This window comes from Taudactylus pleione, unplaced genomic scaffold (assembly GCF_031769625.1).
Source record: "Taudactylus pleione unplaced genomic scaffold, aTauple2 ptg001691l, whole genome shotgun sequence".
Lineage (NCBI taxonomy): Eukaryota > Metazoa > Chordata > Amphibia > Anura > Myobatrachidae > Taudactylus > Taudactylus pleione.
This window is the reverse complement of record NW_028286088.1, coordinates 371,028-397,500: the sequence shown is the minus strand read 5'-3', so window position 1 is coordinate 397,500 and position 26,473 is coordinate 371,028. Positions and strand designations below refer to the sequence as shown.

Here is a 26,473-nt window from a genome sequence, read left to right as displayed (position 1 = left end):
TGGCCCGGGCTGAGAACCGTGGGGCGGAAGTTGCTGAACCCAGACCCCCCCTGGTCCTAGTGACCTCTTCAGAGGATGGGGAAGAAGGCCATTGCCGAAGCGTGGCAGAAGCTGTGGCTCAGTATGAGGCGGAACATGTAGAGCGCGAAGTCCGCATTGCCTTTCGTGTGGCCGAGAGGCCGGGGGACCCCATTACTTGTGACCTGTACCAGTTACTGAGTCCTGAACCGCACCGCGTCTGCGTTCTGCTGGAAAAAATGGAGTCTCAGCAAAATGAGAATGAGGAGGAAATGCAGGCGGCAGGTTCGGAGTCCGGCTTTCACGTGGACTTGGTGCTCACAGGCGCCGTGGACCGTTGTGTCTTCTATGGAGGGGAGGCAGATGAAACAGAACCGCTGCCTGGTCAGCTCTTCTTCCCACGTCTGTCCGCTGTTCCTCCTCCACCACCACCCCCTCCGCCACCTGTCCCTCCTCTCTGCCGCCTCTATCGTCATGTCTCCCACGACTTTCTGGAAATCCGTTTCCAGGTTCAGCGCCTTCTCCAGCCGAGGCTTTACCTGCCATCTTTGCCAGACCACGTTCTCCTGGCTATCTTTGGTTACTTGCCCACACACTCGCTAGCTGCTATAAAGTGCGCGTGTCGACGCTTCCGGGCCCTGATTGACGACTATGGTGTGAGGCCATGTGACTCACGCTGGAGCGAGGATCCCCTGTACCGTGATGATCCCTGCAAGCAGTGCAAGCGCATTTACAGACGGGGTGATGTGTCTATGTGCAGATGGCACCCGAAGCCTTACCACCATGATCTGCCCTATGGGCGCTCCTACTGGATGTGCTGCCGTCGGCCAGACAGGGTGGCTCCTGGCTGCCAGCTGGGACTTCATGACAATAACTGGGTGCTGCCTGGAGAGGGGACGAGGGTAAAAGGAAGGGTGCATGGGGAGGGCGATGAGGGCAGGTGAGGGGGGAGGATGAACGTGTATGAGTGTCTGAATAAAAGGGATTATTTATAAAGTGCCCTGATGTCAGTGTGTCATATTGGTCCTACAGTGCCTGAGATCACAGTGACCCTGCAATGGGGATTAGGGCGGTCTGTGGGGTGACTACTCATCCATAGAACTGGCGTAACATGTAGACCGTTCCCGCGGCGGCTGTGACCTATTTATAGGCAGTCCGCAGCGCTGTGGAGATTATATGAAGACCCTGTGACCCAGCCCACATACCTATGTACAAAGGAGGCACTCGCTCCGCACTGTATGAATATTATCAGTAGTGATTGGGCCTCTGGGTTCTCTCACCAGTTAGTGCTACATTGTGTAAATAGATCAGACACTCGCAGTAATTATCACCTCTCATTCTGATGTATCATAGAGGCTTTCTGCATGGGGCTCTTGTAGGCGCATGAGGCGGAGTCACTGACCTCGCTGCACCTCTACATTTTATTATCCGGTTTTCAAATAATAACAACAATGAGGAGGAAAACCTGAGCGTCTGGTACCTGAACAGCGATGACCGCGTGCTGCGAGGCTTATGTGTCAGTAACAGCGATGACCGTGCGCTGCGAGGCTTATGTGTCAGTAACAGCGATGACCGTGCGCTGCGAGGCTTATGTGTCAGTAACAGTGATGACCGTGCGCTGCAAGGCTTATGTGTCAGTAACAGCGATGACCGTGCGCTGCAAGGCTTACGTGTCAGTAACAGCGATGACCGCGCGCTGCAAGGCTTATGTGTCAGTAACAGCGATGACCGCACGCTGCGAGGCTTATGTGTCAGTAACAGCGATGACCGCGCGCTGCAAGGCTTATGTGTCAGTAACAGCGATGACCGCGCGCTGCAAGGCTTATGTGTCAGTAACAGCGATGACCGCGCGCTGCAAGGCTTATGTGTCAGTAACAGCGATGACCGCGCGCTGCAAGGCTTATGTGTCAGTAACAGCGATGACCGCACTCTGCAAGGCTTATGTGTCAGTAACAGCGATGACCGCGCGCTGCAAGGCTTACGTGTCAGTAACAGCGATGACCGCGCGCTGCAAGGCTTATGTGTCAGTAACAGCGATGACCGCACGCTGCGAGGCTTATGTGTCAGTAACAGCGATGACCGCGCGCTGCAAGGCTTATGTGTCAGTAACAGCGATGACTGCGCGCTGCAAGGTTTGTGTCAGTAACAGCGATGACCGCGCGCTGCAAGGCTTATGTGTCAGTAACAGCGATGACCGCACGCTGCGAGGCTTATGTGTCAGTAACAGCGATGACCGCGCGCTGCAAGGCTTATGTGTCGGTAACAGCGATGACCGCGCGCTGCAAGGCTTATGTGTCAGTAACAGCGATGACCACACGCTGCAAGGCTTATGTGTCAGTAACAGCGATGACCGCGCGCTGCAAGGCTTATGTGTCAGTAACAGCGATGACCGCACTCTGCAAGGCTTATGTGTCAGTAACAGCGTTAACCGCGCGCTGCAAGGTTTATGTGTCGGTAACAGCGATGACCGCGCGCTGCAAGGCTTATGTGTCAGTAACAGCGATGACCGCACACTGCAAGGCTTATGTGTCAGTAACAGCGATGACCGCGCGCTGCAAGGCTTATGTGTCAGTAACAGCGATGACCGCACTCTGCAAGGCTTATGTGTCAGTAACAGCGTTAACCGCGCGCTGCAAGGCTTATGTGTCAGTAAGATGTCGCTTTTACAGTAACACAACATGAAGTCACTTTGGCTCCTGTATAATTAATCTGAGATGTGCAAATCCTCCTGGTTACACTGTAGGTGAGTCGTGTAAATCATGCGTAGATCACTAATTGAGCGTCAGTCCTCTAGGGGAGGAGAACACGTGGCGTTATCTGCTTTTATATTAATTTACTCCTTTGAAGATGAAAAATATCTTCGTAATAAAATGTAAAAGTGAGCGGTTCTTATCCAGTCCTAAGGTGCCAGCAGCAGGCCATGTTTTCTGTCTCTTTATTCATGCACAGTTAAAGTTGAGCTGTTTTGCTGGCTCAGTAATGACCCCACAGAAATCCTCAGCATTATATAACCACAGATATAGATCAGGCGCAATAGATAGAATAAAATAAAAGCAGATGTCGGGAGCGGCAGTTGGATAACAAGTGTCTTGAAAACACTAATAAACAATCAAACTCATAAAAGCACAAAAGAGAGCACTAAAGAATAATGACATAATTAGATGGGCATACAATACACTGTAATATATGTAACCGCTCCATAATCTGAAATGTTAAAAATATATATAAAGGAAAAAAGTTTATTCTAATAAAATAGTGTCCGCGCCGACTTACGGCCCCGGTGGAGTTAGGACGCCACTTTTAAATGGGACAAATGGATAATCCAAGAGATTGTACTAATCAGTGAGCCCAAATGCCAACGTAATGCTCGACCTCCCAAACGTGCGTCCAGCTCACCTCCGGTGCAGATCTTCATCCCCGGTTCCAGTGTAGGGATATCGGCGGTGGAAGAGCAATAAGTCCGTGAGTTAGAGATCCTCAGCACATGACAAGGTGTAACCGCTGATGCTGAGAGTACCTCCGCTGTCTGCAATCTCCCATCTCTCCTGGTCATATAAGTGAAGCTGAAATTCATGATCAATACTGAAAAAAATATCACAAATCCTTAAATTGATTATCACAGGAACCATGAGAGTAACACGCTGCTCAGAGCTACCCTGACTCTCTGTTATAACATATTACCTTAGTGTAAACATCAGTTACTGCATGTATGTTATTCAGCATAGTAATACAGACATGGTGGCTCTAAACCTGGGTACAGTTGGTATTAGGTACCGTATGTACAGGTGTATACTGGTGCATGTCTCATGGACATTGGTACTGTATGTACAGGTGTATACCGGTGCATGGCTCATGGAGATTGGTACTGTATGTACAGGTGTATACCGGTGCATGGCTCATGGACGTGGGTACTGTATGTACAGGTGTATACTGGTGCATGGCTCATGGACGTGGGTACTGTATGTACAGGTGTATACTGGTGCATGGCTCATGGACGTGGGTACTGTATGTACAGGTGTATACTGGTGCATGGCTCATGGACGTGGGTACTGTATGTACAGGTGTATACTGGTGCATGGCTCATGGACGTGGGTACTGTATGTACAGGTGTATACTGGTGCATGGCTCATGGACGTGGGTACTGTATGTACAGGTGTATACTGGTGCATGGCTCATGGACGTGGGTACTGTATGTACAGGTGTATACTGGTGCATGGCTCATGGACGTGGGTACTGTATGTACAGGTGTATACTGGTGCATGGCTCATGGACGTGGGTACTGTATGTACAGGTGTATACTGGTGCATGGCTCATGGACGTGGGTACTGTATGTACAGGTGTATACTGGTGCATGGCTCATGGACGTGGGTACTGTATGTACAGGTGTATACTGGTGCATGGCTCATGGACGTGGGTACTGTATGTACAGGTGTATACTGGTGCATGTCTCATGGACGTGGGTACTGTATGTACAGGTGTATACTGGTGCATGTCTCATGGACGTGGGTACTGTATGTACAGGTGTATACTGGTGCATGTCTCATGGACGTGGGTACTGTATGTACAGGTGTATACTGGTGCATGTCTCATGGACGTGGGTACTGTATGTACAGGTGTATACTGGTGCATGTCTCATGGACATTGGTACTGTATGTACAGGTGTATACTGGTGCATGTCTCATGGACATTGGTACTGTATGTACAGGTGTATACTGGTGCATGTCTCATGGACGTGGGTACTGTATGTACAGGTGTATACTGGTGCATGTCTCATGGACATTGGTACTGTATGTATAGGTGTATACTGGTGCATGTCTCATGGACATGGGTACTGTATGTACAGGTGTATACTGGTGCATGTCTCATGGACATGGGTACTGTATGTACAGGTGTATACTGGTGCATGGCTCATGGACATGGGTACTGTATGTACAGGTGTATACTGGTGCATGTCTCATGGACATGGGTACTGTATGTACAGGTGTATACTGGTGCATTTCTCATGGACATGGGTACTGTATGTACAGCTGTATACTGGTGCATGTCTCATTGGTACCGTATGTACAGGTGTTTACTGGTGCATGTCTCATGGACATGGGTACTGTATGTACAGGTGTATATTGGTGCATGTCTCATGGACATGGGCACTGTATGTACAGGTGTATACTGGTGCATGTCTCTTTGGTACCGTATGTACAGGTGTATACTGGTGCATTTCTCATGGACATGGGTACTGTATGTACAGGTGTATACTAGTGCATGTCTCATGGAGATTGGTACTGTATGTACAGGTGTATTATGGTGCATTTCACATGGACATTGGTACTGTATGTGCAAGTGTATACTGGTGCATGTCTCATGGACATTGGTACTGTATGTACAGGTGTATACTGGTGCATGTCTCATGGACATTGGTACTGTATGTACAGGTGTATACTGGTGCATGTCTCATGGACATGGGTACTGTATGTACAGGTGTATACTGGTGCATTTCTCATGGACATGGGTACTGTATGTACAGGTGTATACTGGTGCATGTCTCATTGGTACCGTATGTACAGATGTATATTGGTGCATGTCTCATGGAGATGGGTACTGTATGTACAGGTGTATACTGGTGCATGTCTCATGGAGATGGGTACTGTATGTACAGGTGTACACTGGTGCATGTCTCATGGACATGGGTACTGTATGTACAGGTGTATACTGGTGCATGTCTCATGGAGATGGGTACTGTATGTACAGGTGTATACTGGTGCATGTCTCATGGAGATGGGTACTGTATGTACAGGTGTATACTGGTGCATGTCTCATGGAGATGGGTACTGTATGTACAGGTGTATACTGGTGCATGTCTCATTGACATGGGTACTGTATGTACAGATGTATTATGGTGCATGTGTCACGGAGACGCCATCTTTAGTGATTTACTACTTGTGATTCCTGGACTGAAATGGTTCCTTTTTTGGGATGTGATGTTGGAGACTGAGTTAGTGGTGACGTGCCGGCGGATCCTTACACGCTACCATATTGTTCCCTGGTCATTGCTCACACCCCGTAGAGCACGATTCCCCTCCTACATTACATTATGTGCAGCGTCAGGTTCTGGCTTGTTATTCAGACTGCCTCGCAGGGGGGAAGTCCATTCAGCGCTATGTATGAGGTGCTTCGCGGCCAGTACCTTCTATTATCCAAAGAGTTATGAGGGGAAATTAGTGAAGATTGTGTGTATGATAATAGAGAGTAATCCTTGCAGGCCCCCCGCGCCCCCTGGGCAGCCATACCTGACACAGGGGTATAATGTGGTTTCCTGTACCAGATATTGTATGATCTGAATATTACATAGCATGTGTACAGAGTTATTATATGACCCTGCCTGTAATGCGGTCACTACAACATCTAATGCCGTTGACTATCAGTGTCCTGATATGCCTACCGGCTTCTGCGCGCTTATTGGTGGACCATCGGCTATGGCAGTCACAGAATGTACGACTGTCAGTGGAACTGCACCTTCAGACGCAGTAGCTGCCACTGATGCCCGCGATGTGTAGCCAATTCCTCTGTTACCACCCAGAGACGTCTATCGGAATTGTATGGATCTGCATGCACCTCTATATGCGTCCACCAGTGGTGACCATCGGGGCGCATGTGCAGAGATAAAACGTCGCGTCTACCACAGAATCGCCCACTCAGTGTGTTATTTGTGTGTACACAGTCAGTATGTTATATGCAGTCATTGTGCGTTTATCTATGTGCACAATAAGTGTGCAATCAGTGTGTATGGACAATCAGTGACGGTATATGTGTACACTCAGTGTGTAGTCAGTATGTGTGAACAGTCGTGTGTAGTATATGTGTACAGTCAGTGACGGTGTATGTGTAAAATCAGTGTGTTGTCAGTATGTGTGTACAGTCACTGTGTGTGTGTGTGTATGTATGTACAGTCAGTGACAGTGTGTGTACAGCACACCTCCCAACATGACCCTCTCCAGGAGGGACACAATGCTCTGGTCCTGGACTTCCCTGGTAAGAGGTGGGGCTGCAGCGCAGTTAAAAATTCAAATAGGGGAGTCACACCAACTGTATACAATCAGTGACGGTGTGTGTATACAGTCGGTGAGTAGGCAGTGATTGTGTGTACAGTCGGTGTGTAGTCAGTGACTGTGTGTGTACAGTTGGTATGTAGTCGGTGACTGTGTGTACAGTCAGTGTGTACACAATCAGTGACTGTGTGTGTGTACAGTCAGTGACTGTGTGTGTGTACAGTCAGTGACTGTGTGTGTGTGTACAGTCAGTGACTGTGTGTGTGTGTACAGTCAGTGACGGGGTGTGTGTACAGTCAGTGACGGGGTGTGTGTACAGTCAGTGATGGTGTGTGTACAGTCAGTGACTGTGTGTGTGTACAGTCGGTATGTAGTCAGTGACTGTGTGTGTATACAGGTGTGTACAGTCAGTGATGGTGTGTGTGTACAGTCGGTGATGGGGGTGTGTGTGTACAGTCGGGGTGTGTGTGTGTACAGTCAGTGACGGGGGGGGGGTGTGTGTACAGTCGGTGACGGGGTGTGTGTGTGTGTGTGTACAGTCGGTGACGGGGGGGTGTGTGTGTGTACAGTCGGTGATGGGGGGTGTGTGTGTGTACAGTCGGTGATGGGGGTGTGTGTGTGTGTGTGTGTGTACAGTCGGTGATGGGGGTGTGTGTGTGTGTACAGTCGGTGACGGGGGTGTGTGTGTACAGTCGGGGGTGGGTGTGTGTGTGTACAGTCGGTGACTGGGTGTGTGTGTACAGTCGGTGACTGGGTGTGTGTGTGTGTGTGTGTACAGTCGGTGACTGGGGGTGTGTGTGTGTGTGTACAGTTGGTGACTGGGTGTGTGTGTGTGTGTACAGTCGGTGACTGGGTGTGTGTGTGTGTACAGTCGGTGACTGGGTGTGTGTGTGTGTGTACAGTCGGTGACTGGGTGTGTGTGTGTGTGTACAGTCGGTGACTGTGTGTGTGTGTGTGTGTGTACAGTCGGTGACTGTGTGTGTGTGTGTGTGTGTGTACAGTCGGTGACTGGGTGTGTGTGTGTGTGTACAGTCGGTGACTGTGTGTGTGTGTGTGTGTGTACAGTCGGTGACTGTGTGTGTGTGTGTGTGTGTGTACAGTCGGTGACTGGGTGTGTGTGTGTGTGTACAGTCGGTGACTGTGTGTGTGTGTGTGTGTGTACAGTCGGTGACTGGGTGTGTGTGTGTGTGTACAGTCGGTGACTGTGTGTGTGTGTGTGTGTACAGTCGGTGACTGTGTGTGTGTGTGTGTGTACAGTCGGTGACTGTGTGTGTGTGTGTGTGTACAGTCGGTGACTGGGTGTGTGTGTGTGTGTACAGTCGGTGACTGGGTGTGTGTGTGTGTGTACAGTCGGTGACTGTGTGTGTGTGTGTGTGTACAGTTGGTGACGGTGTGTGTGTGTGTACAGTCGGTGACGGGGTGTGTGGTGTGTGTACAGTCGGTGACTGGGGGTGTGTGGGTGTGTGTACAGTCGGTGACTGGGTGTGTGTGTGTGTGTACAGTCGGTGACTGGGTGTGTGTGTGTGTGTACAGTCGGTGACTGGGTGTGTGTGTGTGTGTACAGTCGGTGACTGTGTGTGTGTGTACAGTCGGTGACTGTGTGTGTGTGTGTGTGTACAGTCGGTGACTGGGTGTGTGTGTGTGTGTACAGTCGGTGACTGTGTGTGTGTGTGTGTGTGTGTACAGTTGGTGACGGTGTGTGTGTGTGTACAGTCGGTGACGGGGTGTGTGTGTGTGTGTGTGTACAGTCGGTGATGGGGGGGGGGGTGTGTGTACAGTCGGTGATGGGGGGGTGTGTGTGTGTGATCGTGCTAAAACATAGAGATGTTCCATGGATGTATACACTACTGGCTGATGACGTCAGGGTCCCCTCCGTGAAGGGGATTTAGACATTACCATACCTATGTGACAGCTACAGATGGCTGATGACGTCATGGTCAATCTACGGAAGGGGATCTAGCTGCTTCCCTGTTGGCTCTCCCTTAAGCAAGATGGCCGCCGTCGCACAGCAATGACTGCACCGGGTGCCATGACAACCCATGCGGTCAGGTGATTACGATGAGCTGTCATGTGTACACCACGCCCACTGGCTCTCATTGGAAGCCGCCACTATCACCGTAGACGGGTTTGTAGCTGCTTTCCCCGTGGCCGCCGAGGTTCCGCCCCTGCACGCTGATTGGCGAAATGCTTCCACTCTACACTGTGCCGGCGTCTCTATAGTTTGATTGGTTGAGAGCGCGACGGCTCTCCTCTGATTGGCTGGAGCCTGTGCAGCGATGATGACTGCTCCTCCTCTCCAATGTGTCCCCGCCGAGCTGCTCGCAGTCCCCGGGGTACGGAGGGGCCCCCCAGCCGCCGGGCCCCTAGGCTCTGGTCCCTCCTTGTATTTGGGACAGGGGTGCTGCTTGGTGCTGGGCTATTGCTATGGGAGAGCCTGACACCGGAGAGGAATGAGAGCAGGACAGACGTCCAGGGACCACAGGTGAGGGAGTCCTGAGCCTGCAATGTGCGGGCCTCCCTGGTGCTGCCCTGTGCTCCCCTATACTGTGTGCTGCCCTGTACTCCCCTATACTGTGTGCTGCCCTGTACTCCCCTATACTGTGTGCTGCCCTGTACTCCCCTATACTGTGTGCTGCCCTGTACTGTGTACTACCCTATACTCCCCTATACTGTGTGCTGCCCTGTACTCCCCTATACTGTGTGCTGCCCTGTACTCCCCTATACTGTGTGCTGCCCTGTACTCCCCTATACTGTGTGCTGCCCTGTACTGTGTACTACCCTATACTCCCCTATACTGTGTGCTGCCCTGTACTCCCCTATACTGTGTGCTGCCCTGTACTCCCCTATACTGTGTGCTGCCCTGTACTGTGTACTACCCTATACTCCCCTGTACTTTACTATGCTGTGTACTCCCCTGTACTTTACTATGCTGTGTGCTGCCCTGTACTTCCCTATGCTGTGTACTACCCTGTACTCCCCTATACTGTGTGCTGCCCTGTACTCCCCTATACTGTGTGCTGCCCTATACTGTGTACTACCCTATACTCCCCTGTACTTTACTATGCTGTGTACTCCCCTGTACTTTACTATGCTGTGTGCTGCCCTGTACTTCCCTATGCTGTGTGCTGCCCTATACTCTACTATACTGTGTGCTGCCCTGTACTCCCCTATACTGTGTACTCCCCTATACTGTGTACTACCCTATACTTTACTATGCTGTGTGCTGCCCTGTACTACCCTATACTCTACTATACTGTGTGCTGCCCTGTACTGTGTGCTGCCCTGTACTCCCCTATACTGTGTGCTGCTCTGTGCTCCCCTGTACTGTGTGCTCCCCTGTACTGTGTGCTGCCCTATACTACCTTATACTCTAGTATACTGTGTGCTCTCCTGTACTATCCTATACTGTGTGCTGCCCTGTACTATCCTATACTCTACTATACTGTGTGCTGTCCTGTACTCTCCTGTACTGTGCTATCCTGTACTACCCTATACTCCACTATACTTTGTGTTGTCCTGTACTACCCTATACTCTATACTCTCCTGTACTGTGTGTTGCCCTATACTACCCTATACTGTGTGCTGTCCTGTACTCTACTATACTCAACTGTGCTGTCCTGTACTACCCTATACTCTATACTCTCCTGTACTGTGTGTTGCCCTATACTACCCTATACTGTGTGCTGTCCTGTACTCTACTATACTCAACTGTGCTGTCCTGTACTACCCTATACTCCCCTGTACTGTGTGCTGTCCTGTACTACCCTATACTCCATTATACTGTGCACTCCTATACTACCCTATACTGTGTGCTGCTCTACACTACCATACGCTCCACTAGACTGTGCAGTCTTATACTCTCTATACTGTGCTGCTCTGTACTACCCTATACTCCACTATACTGTGCTCTCCTGTACTACCCTATACTGTGTGCTACCCAATCCTCCACTATACTGTGTGCTGTCCTGTTCTCCCCTGTACTGTGTGCTGCCCTAAACTACCGTATACTCCCCTGTACTGTGTACTGACCTGTAATACCGTATACTCCACTATACTGCATGCTGCCCTGTGCTCTCCTCTACTACCCTATACTACATACTGCCCCTGTGCTGTCCTGTACTCCCCTATACTACACTATACTTCGTGTTGCCCATTACTATCCTGTGTGCTTCCCCTGTCCTGCCCTGTAAAACCCTATACTCCACTATACTGTGTGCTGTCTAGCACTACCATATACTTCACTATATTGCATGCTGCCCTGTACTACCTTATCCCGTGTACTACCCCTGTGCTGCCCTGTACTACCCTATACTGCATGCTGCTCTGTGCCCCCCTGTGCTGTCCTGTACTACCCTATACTGCGTGCCATTTCCCATCACTACATCACCTCACCATACATGTCCTACATCATTACACCCATTCCCCATCACTACAGCCCCTCACCATACATGTCCTACATCATTACACCCATTTCCCATCAGTACATCACCTCACCATACATGTCCTACATCATTACACCCATTTCCCATCACTACAGCCCCTCACCATACATGTCCTACATCATTACACCCATTTCCCATCACTACATCACCTCACGATACACGTCCTACATCATTACACCCATTTCCCATCACTACATCACCTCACCATACATGTCCTACATCATTACACCCATTTCCCATCACTACATCACCTCACCATACATGTCCTACATCATTACACCCATTTCCCATCACTACATCACCTCACGATACACGTCCTACATCATTACACCCATTTCCCATCACTACATCACCTCACCATACATGTCCTACATCATTACACCCATTTCCCATCACTACAGCCCCTCACCATACATGTCCTACATCATTACACCCATTTCCCATCACTACATCACCTCACGATACACGTCCTACATCATTACACCCATTTCCCATCACTACATCACCTCACCATACACGTCCTACATCATTACACCCATTTCCCATCACTACATCACCTCACCATACACGTCCTACATCATTACACCCATTTCCCATCACTACATCACCTCACCATACACGTCCTACATCATTACACCCATTTCCCATCACTACAGCCCCTCACCATACATGTCCTACATCATTACACCCATTTCCCATCACTACATCACCTCACCATACACGTCCTACATCATTACACCCATTTCCCATCAGCACATCACCTCACGATACACGTCCTACATCATTACACCCATTTCCCATCACTACATCACCTCACCATACATGTCCTACATCATTACACCCATTTCCCATCACTACATCACCTCACCATACATGTCCTACATCATTACACCATCTCACCATATATGTCCTACATCATTACACCCATTTCCCATCAGTACATCACCTCACGATACACGTCCTACATCATTACACCCATTTCCCATCACTACATCACCTCACCATACACGTCCTACATCATTACACCCATTTCCCATCACTACAGCCCCTCACCATACATGTCCTACATCATTACACCCATTTCCCATCAGTACATCACCTCACCATACACGTCCGACATCATTACACCCATTTCCCATCACTACATCACCTCACCATACATGTCCTACATCATTACACCCATTTCCCATCACTACATCCCCTCACCATACATGTCCTACATCATTACACCCATTTCCCATCACTAAATCACCTCACCATACATGTCCTACATCATTACACCATCTCACCATACATGTCCTACATCATTACACCCATTTCCCATCAGTACATCACCTCACCATACACGTCCGACATCATTACACCCATTTCCCATCACTACATCACCTCACCATACATGTCCTACATCATTACACCCATTTCCCATCACTACATCCCCTCACCATACATGTCCTACATCATTACACCCATTTCCCATCACTACATCACCTCACCATACATGTCCTACATCATTACACCATCTCACCATACATGTCCTACATCATTACACCCATTTCCCATCAGTACATCACCTCACGATACACGTCCTACATCATTACACCCATTTCCCATCACTACATCACCTCACCATACATGTCCTACATCATTACACCCATTTCCCATCACTACATCACCTCACCATACATGTCCTACATCATTACACCATCTCACCATACATGTCCTACATCATTACACCCATTTCCCATCAGTACATCACCTCACGATACACGTCCGACATCATTACACCCATTTCCCATCACTACATCACCTCACCATACATGTCCTACATCATTACACCCATTTCCCATCACTACATCACCTCACCATACATGTCCTACATCATTACACCCATTTCCCATCACTACATCACCTCACCATACATGTCCTACATCATTACACCCATTTCCCATCACTACATCACCTCACCATACATGTCCTACATCATTACACCATCTCACCATATATGTCCTACATCATTACACCCATTTCCCATCAGTACATCACCTCACGATACACGTCCTACATCATTACACCCATTTCCCATCACTACATCACCTCACCATACACGTCCTATATCATTACACCCATTTCCCATCACTACAGCCCCTCACCATACATGTCCTACATCATTACACCCATTTCCCATCAGTACATCACCTCACCATACATGTCCGACATCATTACACCCATTTCCCATCACTACATCACCTCACCATACATGTCCTACATCATTACACCCATTTCCCATCACTACATCCCCTCACCATACATGTCCTACATCATTACACCCATTTCCCATCACTACATCACCTCACCATACATGTCCTACATCATTACACCATCTCACCATACATGTCCTACATCATTACACCCATTTCCCATCAGTACATCACCTCACCATACACGTCCGACATCATTACACCCATTTCCCATCACTACATCACCTCACCATACATGTCCTACATCATTACACCCATTTCCCATCACTACATCCCCTCACCATACATGTCCTACATCATTACACCCATTTCCCATCACTACATCACCTCACCATACATGTCCTACATCATTACACCATCTCACCATACATGTCCTACATCATTACACCCATTTCCCATCAGTACATCACCTCACGATACACGTCCGACATCATTACACCCATTTCCCATCACTACATCACCTCACCATACATGTCCTACATCATTACACCCATTTCCCATCACTACATCACCTCACCATACATGTCCTACATCATTACACCCATTTCCCATCACTACATCACCTCACCATACATGTCCTACATCATTACACCCATTTCCCATCACTACATCACCTCACCATACATGTCCTACATCATTACACCATCTCACCATACATGTCCTACATCATTACACCATCTCACCATACATGTCCTACATCATTACACCCATTTCCCATCACTACATCACCTCACCATACATGTCCTACATCATTACACCATCTCACCATACATGTCCTACATTATTACACCCATTTCCCATCACTACATCACCGCACCATACATGTCCTACATCATTACACCATCTCACCATACATGTCCTACATCATTACACCATCTCACCATACATGTCCTACATCATTACCCCCATTTCCCATCACTACATCACCTCACCATACACGTCCTACATCATTACACCCATTTCCCATCACTACAGCCCCTCACCATACATGTCCTACATCATTACACCCATTTCCCATCACTACATCACCTCACCATACACGTCCTACATCATTACACCCATTTCCCATCACTACAGCTCCTCACCATACACGTCCTACATCATTACACCCATTTCCCATCACTACAGCTCCTCACCATACATGTCCTACATCATGACACCCATTTCCCATCAGTACATCACCTCACCATACACGTCCGACATCATTACACCCATTTCCCATCACTACATCACCTCACCATACATGTCCTACATCATTACACCCATTTCCCATCACTACATCACCTCACCATACATGTCCTACATCATTACACCCATCACTACATCACCTCACCATACATGTCCTACATCATTACACCATCTCACCATACATGTCCTACATCATTACACCCATTTCCCATCAGCACATCACCTCACGATACACGTCCTACATCATTACACCCATTTCCCATCACTACATCACCTCACCATACATGTCCTACATCATTACACCCATTTCCCATCACTACAGCCCCTCACCATACATGTCCTACATCATTACACCATCTCACCATACATGTCCTACATCATTACACCCATTTCCCATCAGTACATCACCTCACGATACACGTCCTACATCATTACACCCATTTTCCCATCACTACATCACCTCACCATACACGTCCTACATCATTACACCCATTTCCCATCACTACAGCCCCTCACCATACATGTCCTACATCATTACACCCATTTCCCATCACTACATCACCTCACCATACACGTCCGACATCATTACACCCATTTCCCATCACTACATCACCTCACCATACATGTCCTACATCATTACACCCATTTCCCATCACTACATCCCCTCACCATACATGTCCTACATCATTACACCCATTTCCCATCACTACATCACCTCACCATACATGTCCTACATCATTACACCATCTCACCATACATGTCCTACATCATTACACCCATTTCCCATCAGTACATCACCTCACGATACACGTCCTACATCATTACACCCATTTCCCATCACTACATCACCTCACCATACATGTCCTACATCATTACACCCATTTCCCATCACTACATCACCTCACCATACATGTCCTACATCATTACACCATCTCACCATACATGTCCTACATCATTACACCCATTTCCCATCAGTACATCACCTCACGATACACGTCCGACATCATTACACCCATTTCCCATCACTACATCACCTCACCATACATGTCCTACATCATTACACCCATTTCCCATCACTACATCACCTCACCATACATGTCCTACATCATTACACCATCTCACCATACATGTCCTACATCATTACACCCATTTACCATCAGTACATCACCTCACCATACATGTCCTACATCATTACACCATCTCACCATACATGTCCTACATCATTACACCATCTCACCATACATGTCCTACATCATTACACCCATTTCCCATCACTACATCACCTCACCATACATGTCCTACATCATTACACCATCTCACCATACATGTCCTACATCATTACACCCATTTACCATCAGTACATCACCTCACGATAAACGTCCTACATCATTACACCCATTTCCCATCACTACATCACCTCACCATACACGTCCTACATCATTACACCCATTTCCCATCACTACAGCCCCTCACCATACATGTCCTACATCATTACACCCATTTCCCATCAGTACATCACCTCACCATACACGTCCGACATCATTACACCCATTTCCCATCACTACATCACCTCACCATACATGTCCTACATCATTACACCATCTCACCATACATGTCCTACATCATTACACCCATTTCCCATCACTACATCACCTCACCATACATGTCCTACATCATTACACCATCTCACCATACATGTCCTACATTATTACACCCATTTCCCATCACTACATCACCGCACCATACATGTCCTACATCATTACACCATCTCACCATACATGTCCTACATCATTACCCCCATTTCCCATCACTATATCACCTCACCATACATGTCCTGCATCATTACACCCATTTCCCATCACTACATCACCTCACCATACACGTCCTACATCATTACACCCATTTCCCATCACTACAGCCCCTCACCATACACGTCCTACATCATTACACCCATTTCCCATCTGTACATCACCTCACGATACACGTCCTACATCATTACACCCATTTCCCATCACTACATCACCTCACCATACACGTCCTACATCATTACACCCATTTACCATCACTACAGCCCCTCACCATACATGTCCTACATCATTACACCCATTTCCCATCAGTACATCACCTCACCATACACGTCCGACATCATTACACCCATTTCCCATCACTACATCACCTCACCATACATGTCCTACATCATTACACCCATTTCCCATCACTACATCACCTCACCATACATGTCCTACATCATTACACCCATTTCCCATCACTACATCACCTCACCATACATGTCCTACATCATTACACCATCTCACCATACATGTCCTACATCATTACACCCATTTCCCATCAGTACATCACCTCACCATACACGTCCGACATCATTACACCCATTTCCCATCACTACATCACCTCACCATTCATGTCCTACATCATTACACCCATTTCCCATCACTACATCACCTCACCATACATGTCCTACATCATTACACCCATTTCCCATCACTACATCACCTCACCATACATGTCCTACATCATTACACCCATTTCCCATTACTACATCACCTCACCATACATGTCCTACATCATTACACCATCTCACCATACATGTCCTACATCATTACACCCATTTACCATCAGTACATCACCTCACCATACATGTCCTACATCATTACACCCATTTCCCATCACTACATCACCTCACCATACATGTCCTACATCATTACACCATCTCACCATACATGTCCTACATCATTACACCATCTCACCATACATGTCCTACATCATTACACCCATTTCCCATCACTACATCACCTCACCATACATGTCCTACATCATTACACCATCTCACCATACATGTCCTACATCATTACACCCATTTCCCATCACTACATCACCTCACCATACATGTCCTACATCATTACACCATCTCACCATACATGTCCTACATCATTACACCCATTTCCCATCAGTACAGCACCTCACCATACATGTCCTACATCATTACACCCATTTCCCATCACTACATCACCTCACCATACATGTCCCACATCATTGCACCCATTTCCCATTACTACATCACCTCACCATACATGTCCTACATCATTACACCCATTTCCCATCACTACATCACCTCACCATACATGTCCTACATCATTACACCATCTCACCATACCTGTCCTACATCATTACACCCATTTCCCATCACTACAACATCCACCATACATGTCCTACATCATTACACCCATTTCCCATCACCTCACCATACATGTCCTACATCATTACCCCCATTTCCCATCACTACATCACCTCACCATACATGTCCTACATCATTACACCCATTTCCCATCACCTCACCATATATGTCCTACATCATTACACCCATTTCCCATCACTACAGCACCTCACCATACATGTCCTACATCATTACACCCATTTCCCATCACCTCACCATACATGTCCTACATCTTTACACCAATTTCCCATCAGTACAGCACCTCACCATACATGTCCTACATCATTACACCCATTTCCCATCACTACACCTCACCATACATGTCCTACATCATTACCCCCATTTCCCATCACCTCACCATACATGTCCTTCATCATTACACCCATTACCCATCACTACACCTCACCATACATGTCCTACATCATTACCCCCATTTCCCATCACCTCACCATACATGTCCTACATCATTACACCCATTTCCCATCACCTCACCATACATGTCCTACATCATTACACCCATTTCCCTTCACTACAGCATCTCACCATACATGTCCTACATCATTACACCCATTTCCCATCACTACAGCACCTCACCATACATGTCCTACATCATTACACCCATTTCCCATCAGTACAGCACCTCACCATACATGTCCTACATCATTACACCCATTTCCCATCAGTACAGCACCTCACCATACATGTCCTACATCATTACACCCATTTCCCATCACCTCACCATACATGCCCTACACCATTACACCCATTTCCCATCACTACATCACCTCACCATACATGTCCTACATCATTGCACCCATTTCCCATCACCTCACCATACATGCCCTACATCATTACACCCATTTCCCATCACTACATCACCTCACCATACATGTCCTACATCATTGCACCCATTTCCCATCACCTCACCATACATGTCCTACATCATTACACCCATTTCCCATCACTACAGCATCTCACCATATATGTCCTACATCATTGCACCCATTTCCCTTCACTACACCTCACCATACATGTCCTACATCATTGCACCCATTTCCCATCACCTCACCATACATGTCCTACATCATTACACCCATTTCCCATCACTACATCACCTCAACATACATGTCCTACATCATTACACCCATTTCCTATCACCTCACCATACATGTCCTACATCATTACACCCATTTCCCATCAATACATCACCTCACCATACATGTCCTACATCATTACACCCATTTCCCATCACTACATCACCTCACCATACATGTCCTACATCATTACACCCATTTCCCATCACTTCACCATACATGTCCTACATCATTACACCCATTTCCCATCACCTCACCATACATGTCCTACGTCATTACACCCATTTCCCATCACCTCACCATACATGTCCTACGTCATTACACCCATTTCCCATCACCTCACCATACATGTCCTACGTCATTACACCCATTTCCCATCACCTCACCATACATGTCCTACGTCATTACACCCATTTCCCATCACTACATCAACTCACCATACATGTCCTACATCATTACACCCATTTCCCATCACCTCACCAAACATGTCCTACATCATTACACCCATTTCCCATCACCTCACCATACATGTCCTACATCATTACACCCATTTCCCATCACCTCACCATACATGTCCTACATCATTACACCCATTTCCCATCACCTCACCATACATGTCCTACATCATTACACCCATTTCCCATCACCTCACCATACATGTCCTACATCATTACACCCATTTCCCCTCAGTACATCACCTCACCATACATGTCCTACATCATTACACCCATTTCCCATCACTACATCACCTCACCATACATGTCCTACATCATTACACCCATTTCCCATCACTACATCACCTCACCATACATGTCCTACATCATTACACCCATTTCCCATCACTACATCACCTCACCATACATGTCCTACATCATTACACCCATTTCCCATCACTACATCACCTCACCATACATGTCCTACATCATTACACCCATTTCCCATCAGTACATCACCTCCCCATACTTGTCCTACATCATTACACCCATTTCCCATCACTACAGCACCTCACCAAACATGTCCTACATCATTACACCCATTTCCCATCACTACATCACCTCAACATACATGTCCTACATATTACAGAGGTGACCTGCTCCTGATTTCTCTTGACCACCATTAGGGGGCGCTCTCCTGTCACTGCATTAGGGCATTGCTGATACATCTCACCAGTTACTAAGCATGCAAAGTTCTGGGTCTGGCTTTTATTTATGGCTATAAGACCTTTTCCACATTACCGCCCTCTTTTGTCACACAGCTGACAGCCTCTCATATACCATATTTTAGGCAAATGCCACAGGCTGCTCTGTGCCTGGCTGTGCCACGCGCTGCTCTGTGCTTGGCTGTGCCACGGGCTGCTCTGTGCCACGGGCTGCTCTGTGCCTGGCTGTGCCACGGGCTGCTCTGTGCCTGGCTGTGCTGTTCTCACCTGGGAATTTCCTATTTATTAATTATAATATATTTATATATTGGTATAGGGACTAATATTATAACATGCGAGCCTGCCAGAGCCAATAGGACACACAGCTGGTCTCCTCTCCCTGGTGAATGTTACCCTCATTTCACCTGCCATTAATTCCCCGTATGCGGTTGGCGAGATGTCGCTAGCCGCAGTGACTCCTAGCGGCTGGCTTGTTCTCTATAGCGCTGGCATTTGGTGAGAGGTCGCTATCCGCAGTGACTCCTAGCGGCTGGCTTGTTCTCTGGCGTTGGCAAGATGTCACTAGCCGCAGTGTCTCCCCAGCGTTTGGCTTGTTCGCTGGTGTTGGTGAGATGTCGCTAGCCGCAGTGACTCCTAGCGTTTGGCTTGTTCTCTGGCGTTGGCGAGGTGTCGCTAGCTGCAGTGACTCCCAGCGTTTGGCTTGTCCTCTAGCGCTGGCGTTGGTGAGGGGAGAATTGTGCGGTTAGAGATGGGATAGTGAATAGCCTATACCTTCCTGTGTTACAGATACACCCCAGACCCCTATCATCTGGGCAGATCAGAGCGCTGGTGCTGGAGGTCAATGTTGAGCGTATGTGGTCGTCATTCATTACACCGATGCTGATTGAGAGGTCTCCTGGGAGTGCTGGCAGCCGGCTGGTGAGAGAGGTGAGAATCGGGTGTATGATGTGGCCCTGTGGGGACTGGATAATGAGGCTTATTTCCATAGCTCCGCTGCTTGTGGTCACCTAGAAGTATAGTGACTGTCACTGACCGGTTTTCCCTCTCTCCATATCCAGCTCATCACTGGTCACCTCCGGTCTTTGTCTGCAGGGTGGGCTGTGGACCTAGACCTCTTCGATGCTGTTACTCCGCGCGGTACCTTGTCCTTCGGAAGCGTTATAGCAACACTGGACCCCGCAGCCCAGCACCGCGTGGTATTTGCCTGTCACCTGGACTCCAAGTGGTTTCTTCCCGACAGGAGGGGGCGTCTGTTTGTCGGGGCAACTGACTCGGCCGTGCCCTGCTCTCTGATGCTAGAGGCGGTAACTGTGCTGGATACTCGGCTCCGGCAGCTCAAGGACATGGTGAGACCATGCCTGTGACTCTCTGTGTCCCCCTGCCTGTGACTCTCTGTGTCCCCCCTGCCTGTGACTCTCTGTGTCCCCCCTGCCTGTGACTCTGTGTCCCCCTGCCTGTGACTCTGTGTCCCCCTGCCTGTGACTCTCTGTGTCCCCCTGCCTGTGACTCTGTGTCCCCCCGCCTGTGACTCTCTGTGTCCCCCCCGCCTGTGACTCTCTGTGTCCCCCCCGCCTGTGACTCTGTGTCCCCCCCGCCTGTGACTCTCTGTGTCCCCCCTGCCTGTGACTCTCTGTGTCCCCCCTGCCTGTGACTCTCTGTGTCCCCCCTGCCTGTGACTCTCTGTGTCCCCCCTGCCTGTGACTCTCTGTGTCCCCCCTGCCTGTGACTCTCTGTGTCCCCCCTGCCTGTGACTCTCTGTGTCCCCCCTGCCTGTGACTCTCTGTGTCCCCCCTGCCTGTGACTCTCTGTGTCCCCCCTGCCTGTGACTCTGTGTCCCCCCTGCCTGTGACTCTCTGTGTCCCCCCTGCCTGTGACTCTCTGTGTCCCCCTGCCTGTGACTCTCTGTGTCCCCCTGCCTGTGACTCTCTGTGTCCCCCCCTGCCTGTGACTCTCTGTGTCCCGTATCTGCTCTCTGATGTATGTCCTTGGCACTGTGGCACATATATGCCGCTTAGTATCTTGTGTGTGTGATCTGAAAATATATATATCTTTCCCAATCCCTCTGTTCCAGCCCTCCCCCCTCACGCTGCAGCTGTACTTTCTGGATGGCGAGGAGGCCTTACTTGATTGGACGGAAGCTGATTCGCTGTATGGAGCACGACACTTGGCGCAGCGCCTGGAGACTGAACCGATGCCAGGAGGAGCTGGGAACCAACTACGTGCTATTGTAAGGAACTGCGGGCCCGATTCAGTAAGGAACGCAATGCTGTGATCGCACGCAGCCAGCCGATGTTTGCAATCTGCGCATGCGTATAATACGCAGTGCACATGCGCGAACTAGGCACTGTGAAGGGGAATGCGATCTCGATGTTTCCGCTGTCTTCCCAGGTATAGAGGACGCAAGTAAAGGGAAGTGGGTGGTATTATGTAGTGCTGGGCGTCTGCATTTATTAGCATATTCTCGCAGCGCCCGGGTGCATGCGTACGCTTGAGTTCCTTGCTTAATCAGGCCCTGCGTGTGCGCCATTCTTAGACGCCCATAATGACCGAAAGCAACATTTGTGGGGGAGAACCATAGTTTGTGTTCTGTGTGACTGATCTCCTGTCATTTACATATATGGGATTATTGGCCGCTTTATGCAGCGCACGTTCCGATCTGCCTTAGTGGCTCCATTGCTTTCCATCAAAATGTGGTTTGTATTCTCTAATCCTGGTCAGACCTCATTCTCCTGAGATTTCAGCCGGTTATTCCACACAGCCTCATTACCTAACCTGCTCCACGGTCGTTACCTAACCTGCTCCACGGTCGTTACCTAACCTGCTCCACGTTCGTTGCCTAACCTGCTCCACGTTCGTTGCCTAACCTGCTCCACGTTCGTTGCCTAACCTGCTCCACGTTCGTTGCCTAACCTGCTCCACGTTCGTTGCCTAACCTGCTCCACGTTCGTTGCCTAACCTGCTCCACGTTCGTTGCCTAACCTGCTCCACGTTCGTTGCCTAACCTGCTCCACGTTCGTTGCCTAACCTGCTCCACGTTCGTTGCCTAACCTGCTCCACGGGCGTTGCCTAACCTGCTCCACGCTCGTTGCCTAACCTGCTTCACTGTGAGGGGTCTGGGCGAGGCGCTTGGCGCACAGCGCGGCCGGTCTCTGTGAGGGGTCTGGGCGAGGCGCTTGGCGCACAGCGCGGCCGGTCTCTGTGAGGCACTTATCACATTTGTGAGGGTTTAATAGGTTGGTGGATTTGATAATTAGCATTTTGGGTCACATCAGGGGGCTCCCGAGAGCTGCCCCTCAGTAAGGGGGATACTGTCGTCCATCTAACCCATCATTGTCTCTTGTCACCCAGGATCTCTTTGTCCTTCTGGATTTGCTGGGAGCTCCGGACCCCCTATTTCTGAACCACTTTGCTGAGACCCGGGCGCACTTCATGAGGCTCCTCTCGCTGGGTGAGGCTGGCTCCGGGGCCGATAACGCCCGTCTATAGGTTCTGTTTCTTTATAGTCACCTTTTCCCTTATTAATTGTTACTTTTTTCTAAATCTATAGAGAAACGGTTACATGGACTGGGCCTCCTGGACTCGCACCCTGCAGACCATCCCTACTTCAGGTCGGACGTGTATTACGGGCCTGTGGCAGATGATCACCTCCCCTTCCTGCAGCGAGGTCGGACTATTGCTGCCGCTTTCTCTGCCGTCCGCACTGGTCTCCTTGCTGATTGTGTTTCCTTCTTTATACTGCAGGCGTCCCGGTGCTTCATGTCATCGCCACCCCGTTCCCCGCCGTCTGGCACACTCATGATGATACTGAGGAGAACCTTCACCGGCCAACAGTCGCCAATTTGTGCCGGATTTTTGTTGCCTTCCTGAGCGAAACCCTCTCTCTGTGACACTGATGATATCCGGAACGACCGTATCACCGCTAGCCGTGCGCTGTGACCTGGTGAGGGCCTCTGAGCCCCGACGTTACCTCCTGGCACCTCGCCTCCGGCAGAACTAAAGTAGCCGCTGTATTTCTGTGAGGTTCTTGCCAAATGCCTGCGGCCTAGTCTTTATCTGATTGCCATTGGTCAGCGAGGGACACGTAAAGGAGGGGCTACAAGCGTACGGGATATATGGTGATTTTCGTTCACCGATACCGGTGCAGGTATAATGTACATGTATTTTATACACTTTTATGTGGACGGATCAGCCAGCGCAACGGTTCCCCTCCTGATTCGCTAAAGGGAAACGGCGAATGGGGAACACGGGATACAAGTAGTGGATGCTCTGTATGACTTTAGCGCAGACTTGCACAATGCTAGGAATAGGATTCCGCCCTCCCCCATCGTCAGGGTCTCCTGTGTCAGCTGCTGTGACCCCAGTTATCCTGAGACCTCGGGAAGGGGCCACGTGCCGGTGCGATCTCATACACAGAAGTCTATCAGTCTGGGGTGGGCATTGCTATGTTGGGGTCCTGCCAGCAGCCGTCCGCTGCATTCTCAGGTCGTTACGGAGCCAGGAGCCGCCGTCAGTGCTGATGTCTTTTTTTCCGTGGATTTTGGAAGTAAAAGTGATGAGATGTATCATGTCCTGGTCATTCTATTCATTGTGATACTGTGTAATATAAACGTGCAGCTTTCTACATCTGTCATCATAAATGTGAAGATTCTCAGTAGTATAGTCACTAAACATGGTGCATTTAATGCTGCCGATCCTCGTGGGTACAGTACTCAGGGCTGGATGTAATATCAGGCATGTATAGCGCATATTACTGTCACCATTGTTATATCCAGCGCTCAGAGCCACCTTGAAAAGCCGTTCTTTAGTGAATGTGCCCCATAGAGAACCGCCTGTGTGGATTGTGTAATTCATGGCGACGTGCGTAGGGCGTTACTTTGCGGCACCCAGCACGGCAGGAAACAGAATCCGGTGTCTGGTCGTTGAAGGTCACAATCTCTGCACCACATTGTGTATTTATCCCTCATACCGTTCCCTTGCTATTTACTAAACATATCTACTGCATTTGGATGAGATCCCGGATAATGCAGTGAAGTCACCTGGGACGTGTAGTTCAGCAGCAGCTGGAGGGCCGGTTATTGCCCCCTCTGCGGGGCTTATTTCACAAAAGTAAAACAAACTGCCCTTAAATAGCTGTAAGTTACCCCCAGTCCATGTAATAAAAGCCCTGAACCTTTGTATTTGGAGATAAAGTGCGTGTTCTGGTGAGATAATAAGTATTACCCCATAATATAACTAGAACATAATATTGCTCTGTAATATAGATTTCTCCTCCCGAATACCCCTTTAAAACACTTTTTACCCTTGGTTTAGAGTTTCCCAATATCTGACGTTACCGTCCAGGTGTAAAGCTGGGGGCGTACACGGCCAGATAACAAGCCTGCCAGCCGCAGATGTCCGCGGCATACACCGAGATTACTCACAGTGTATTAGCCTCGACATCTGCGCTCCGCCCCCGGGGGAGGAGACATTTCCCTGTTCCTTCCCCCGACATCTGAGCTCCGCCCCCGGGGGAGGAGACATTTCCCTTCCCCCGACATCCGCGCTCCGCCCCCGGGGGAGGAGACATTTCCCTGGTCCTTCCCCCAACATCTGTGATCCGCCCCCGGGGGAAGAGACATTTCCCTGGTCCTTCCCCCTGACTTCCGCGCTCCGCCCCTGGGGGAGGAGACATTTCCCTTCCATGGGAAGGAACACAGGAAATGTCTGTCTGTCGGCTGTGGCTGGGCATACACTGCCTGATGCGGCCGACAGGTTACCCCATAAATATCGAATCGGACGGGCATGCTGGACAATTCGGCATGCCCGACTGAGCAATATTTAACCCTCGGTCGCCCGCACACACTCAACAATTGTCGGGGCGATCTGCGGTTATCGGGCGGATGGCCCCGATAATTGTAGCGTGTATGGCCAGCATAAAGGATATTCCTGCTTCAGTACAGGTGACTACTTAGTACCTCAGTCAATTTGATTTAACCCTCTGGACTCAAGTGTGGATATCCTTAAAACCTGAACTGTAATTTACGGAGCCTGGGAACC

General features: G+C 49.0%; 2 protein-coding genes across 5 annotated transcripts in view; both read left to right on the top strand.

The window, feature by feature from the left end:
* The window catches only part of FBXO46 (F-box protein 46), a 40,060-nt gene extending 38,482 nt beyond the window's left edge, over positions 1–1,578 (top strand). For 3 of the 4 annotated variants that reach the window (XM_088464565.1, XM_088464564.1, XM_088464566.1), the window contains one exon: positions 1–1,578. This exon is cut by the window's left edge and continues 441 nt beyond it. In XM_088464565.1, coding sequence (XP_088320691.1) covers positions 1–962 — 962 coding nt within the window. In that variant the 3' untranslated portion in view covers positions 963–1,578. The other variant, XM_088464563.1, reaches the window with a different exon arrangement.
* Positions 1,579–9,215: 7,637 nt separating this feature from the next.
* QPCTL (glutaminyl-peptide cyclotransferase like) lies at positions 9,216–24,999 on the top strand. The gene is made up of 7 exons (XM_088464577.1): positions 9,216–9,543; positions 21,224–21,364; positions 21,496–21,783; positions 22,509–22,664; positions 23,786–23,885; positions 23,985–24,101; positions 24,179–24,999. The coding sequence occupies exons 1-7, from the start codon at positions 9,361–9,363 to the stop codon at positions 24,322–24,324; spliced, it is 1,131 nt and encodes a 376-aa protein (XP_088320703.1). The 5' UTR covers positions 9,216–9,360; the 3' UTR covers positions 24,325–24,999.
* Positions 25,000–26,473: the final 1,474 nt, after the last annotated feature.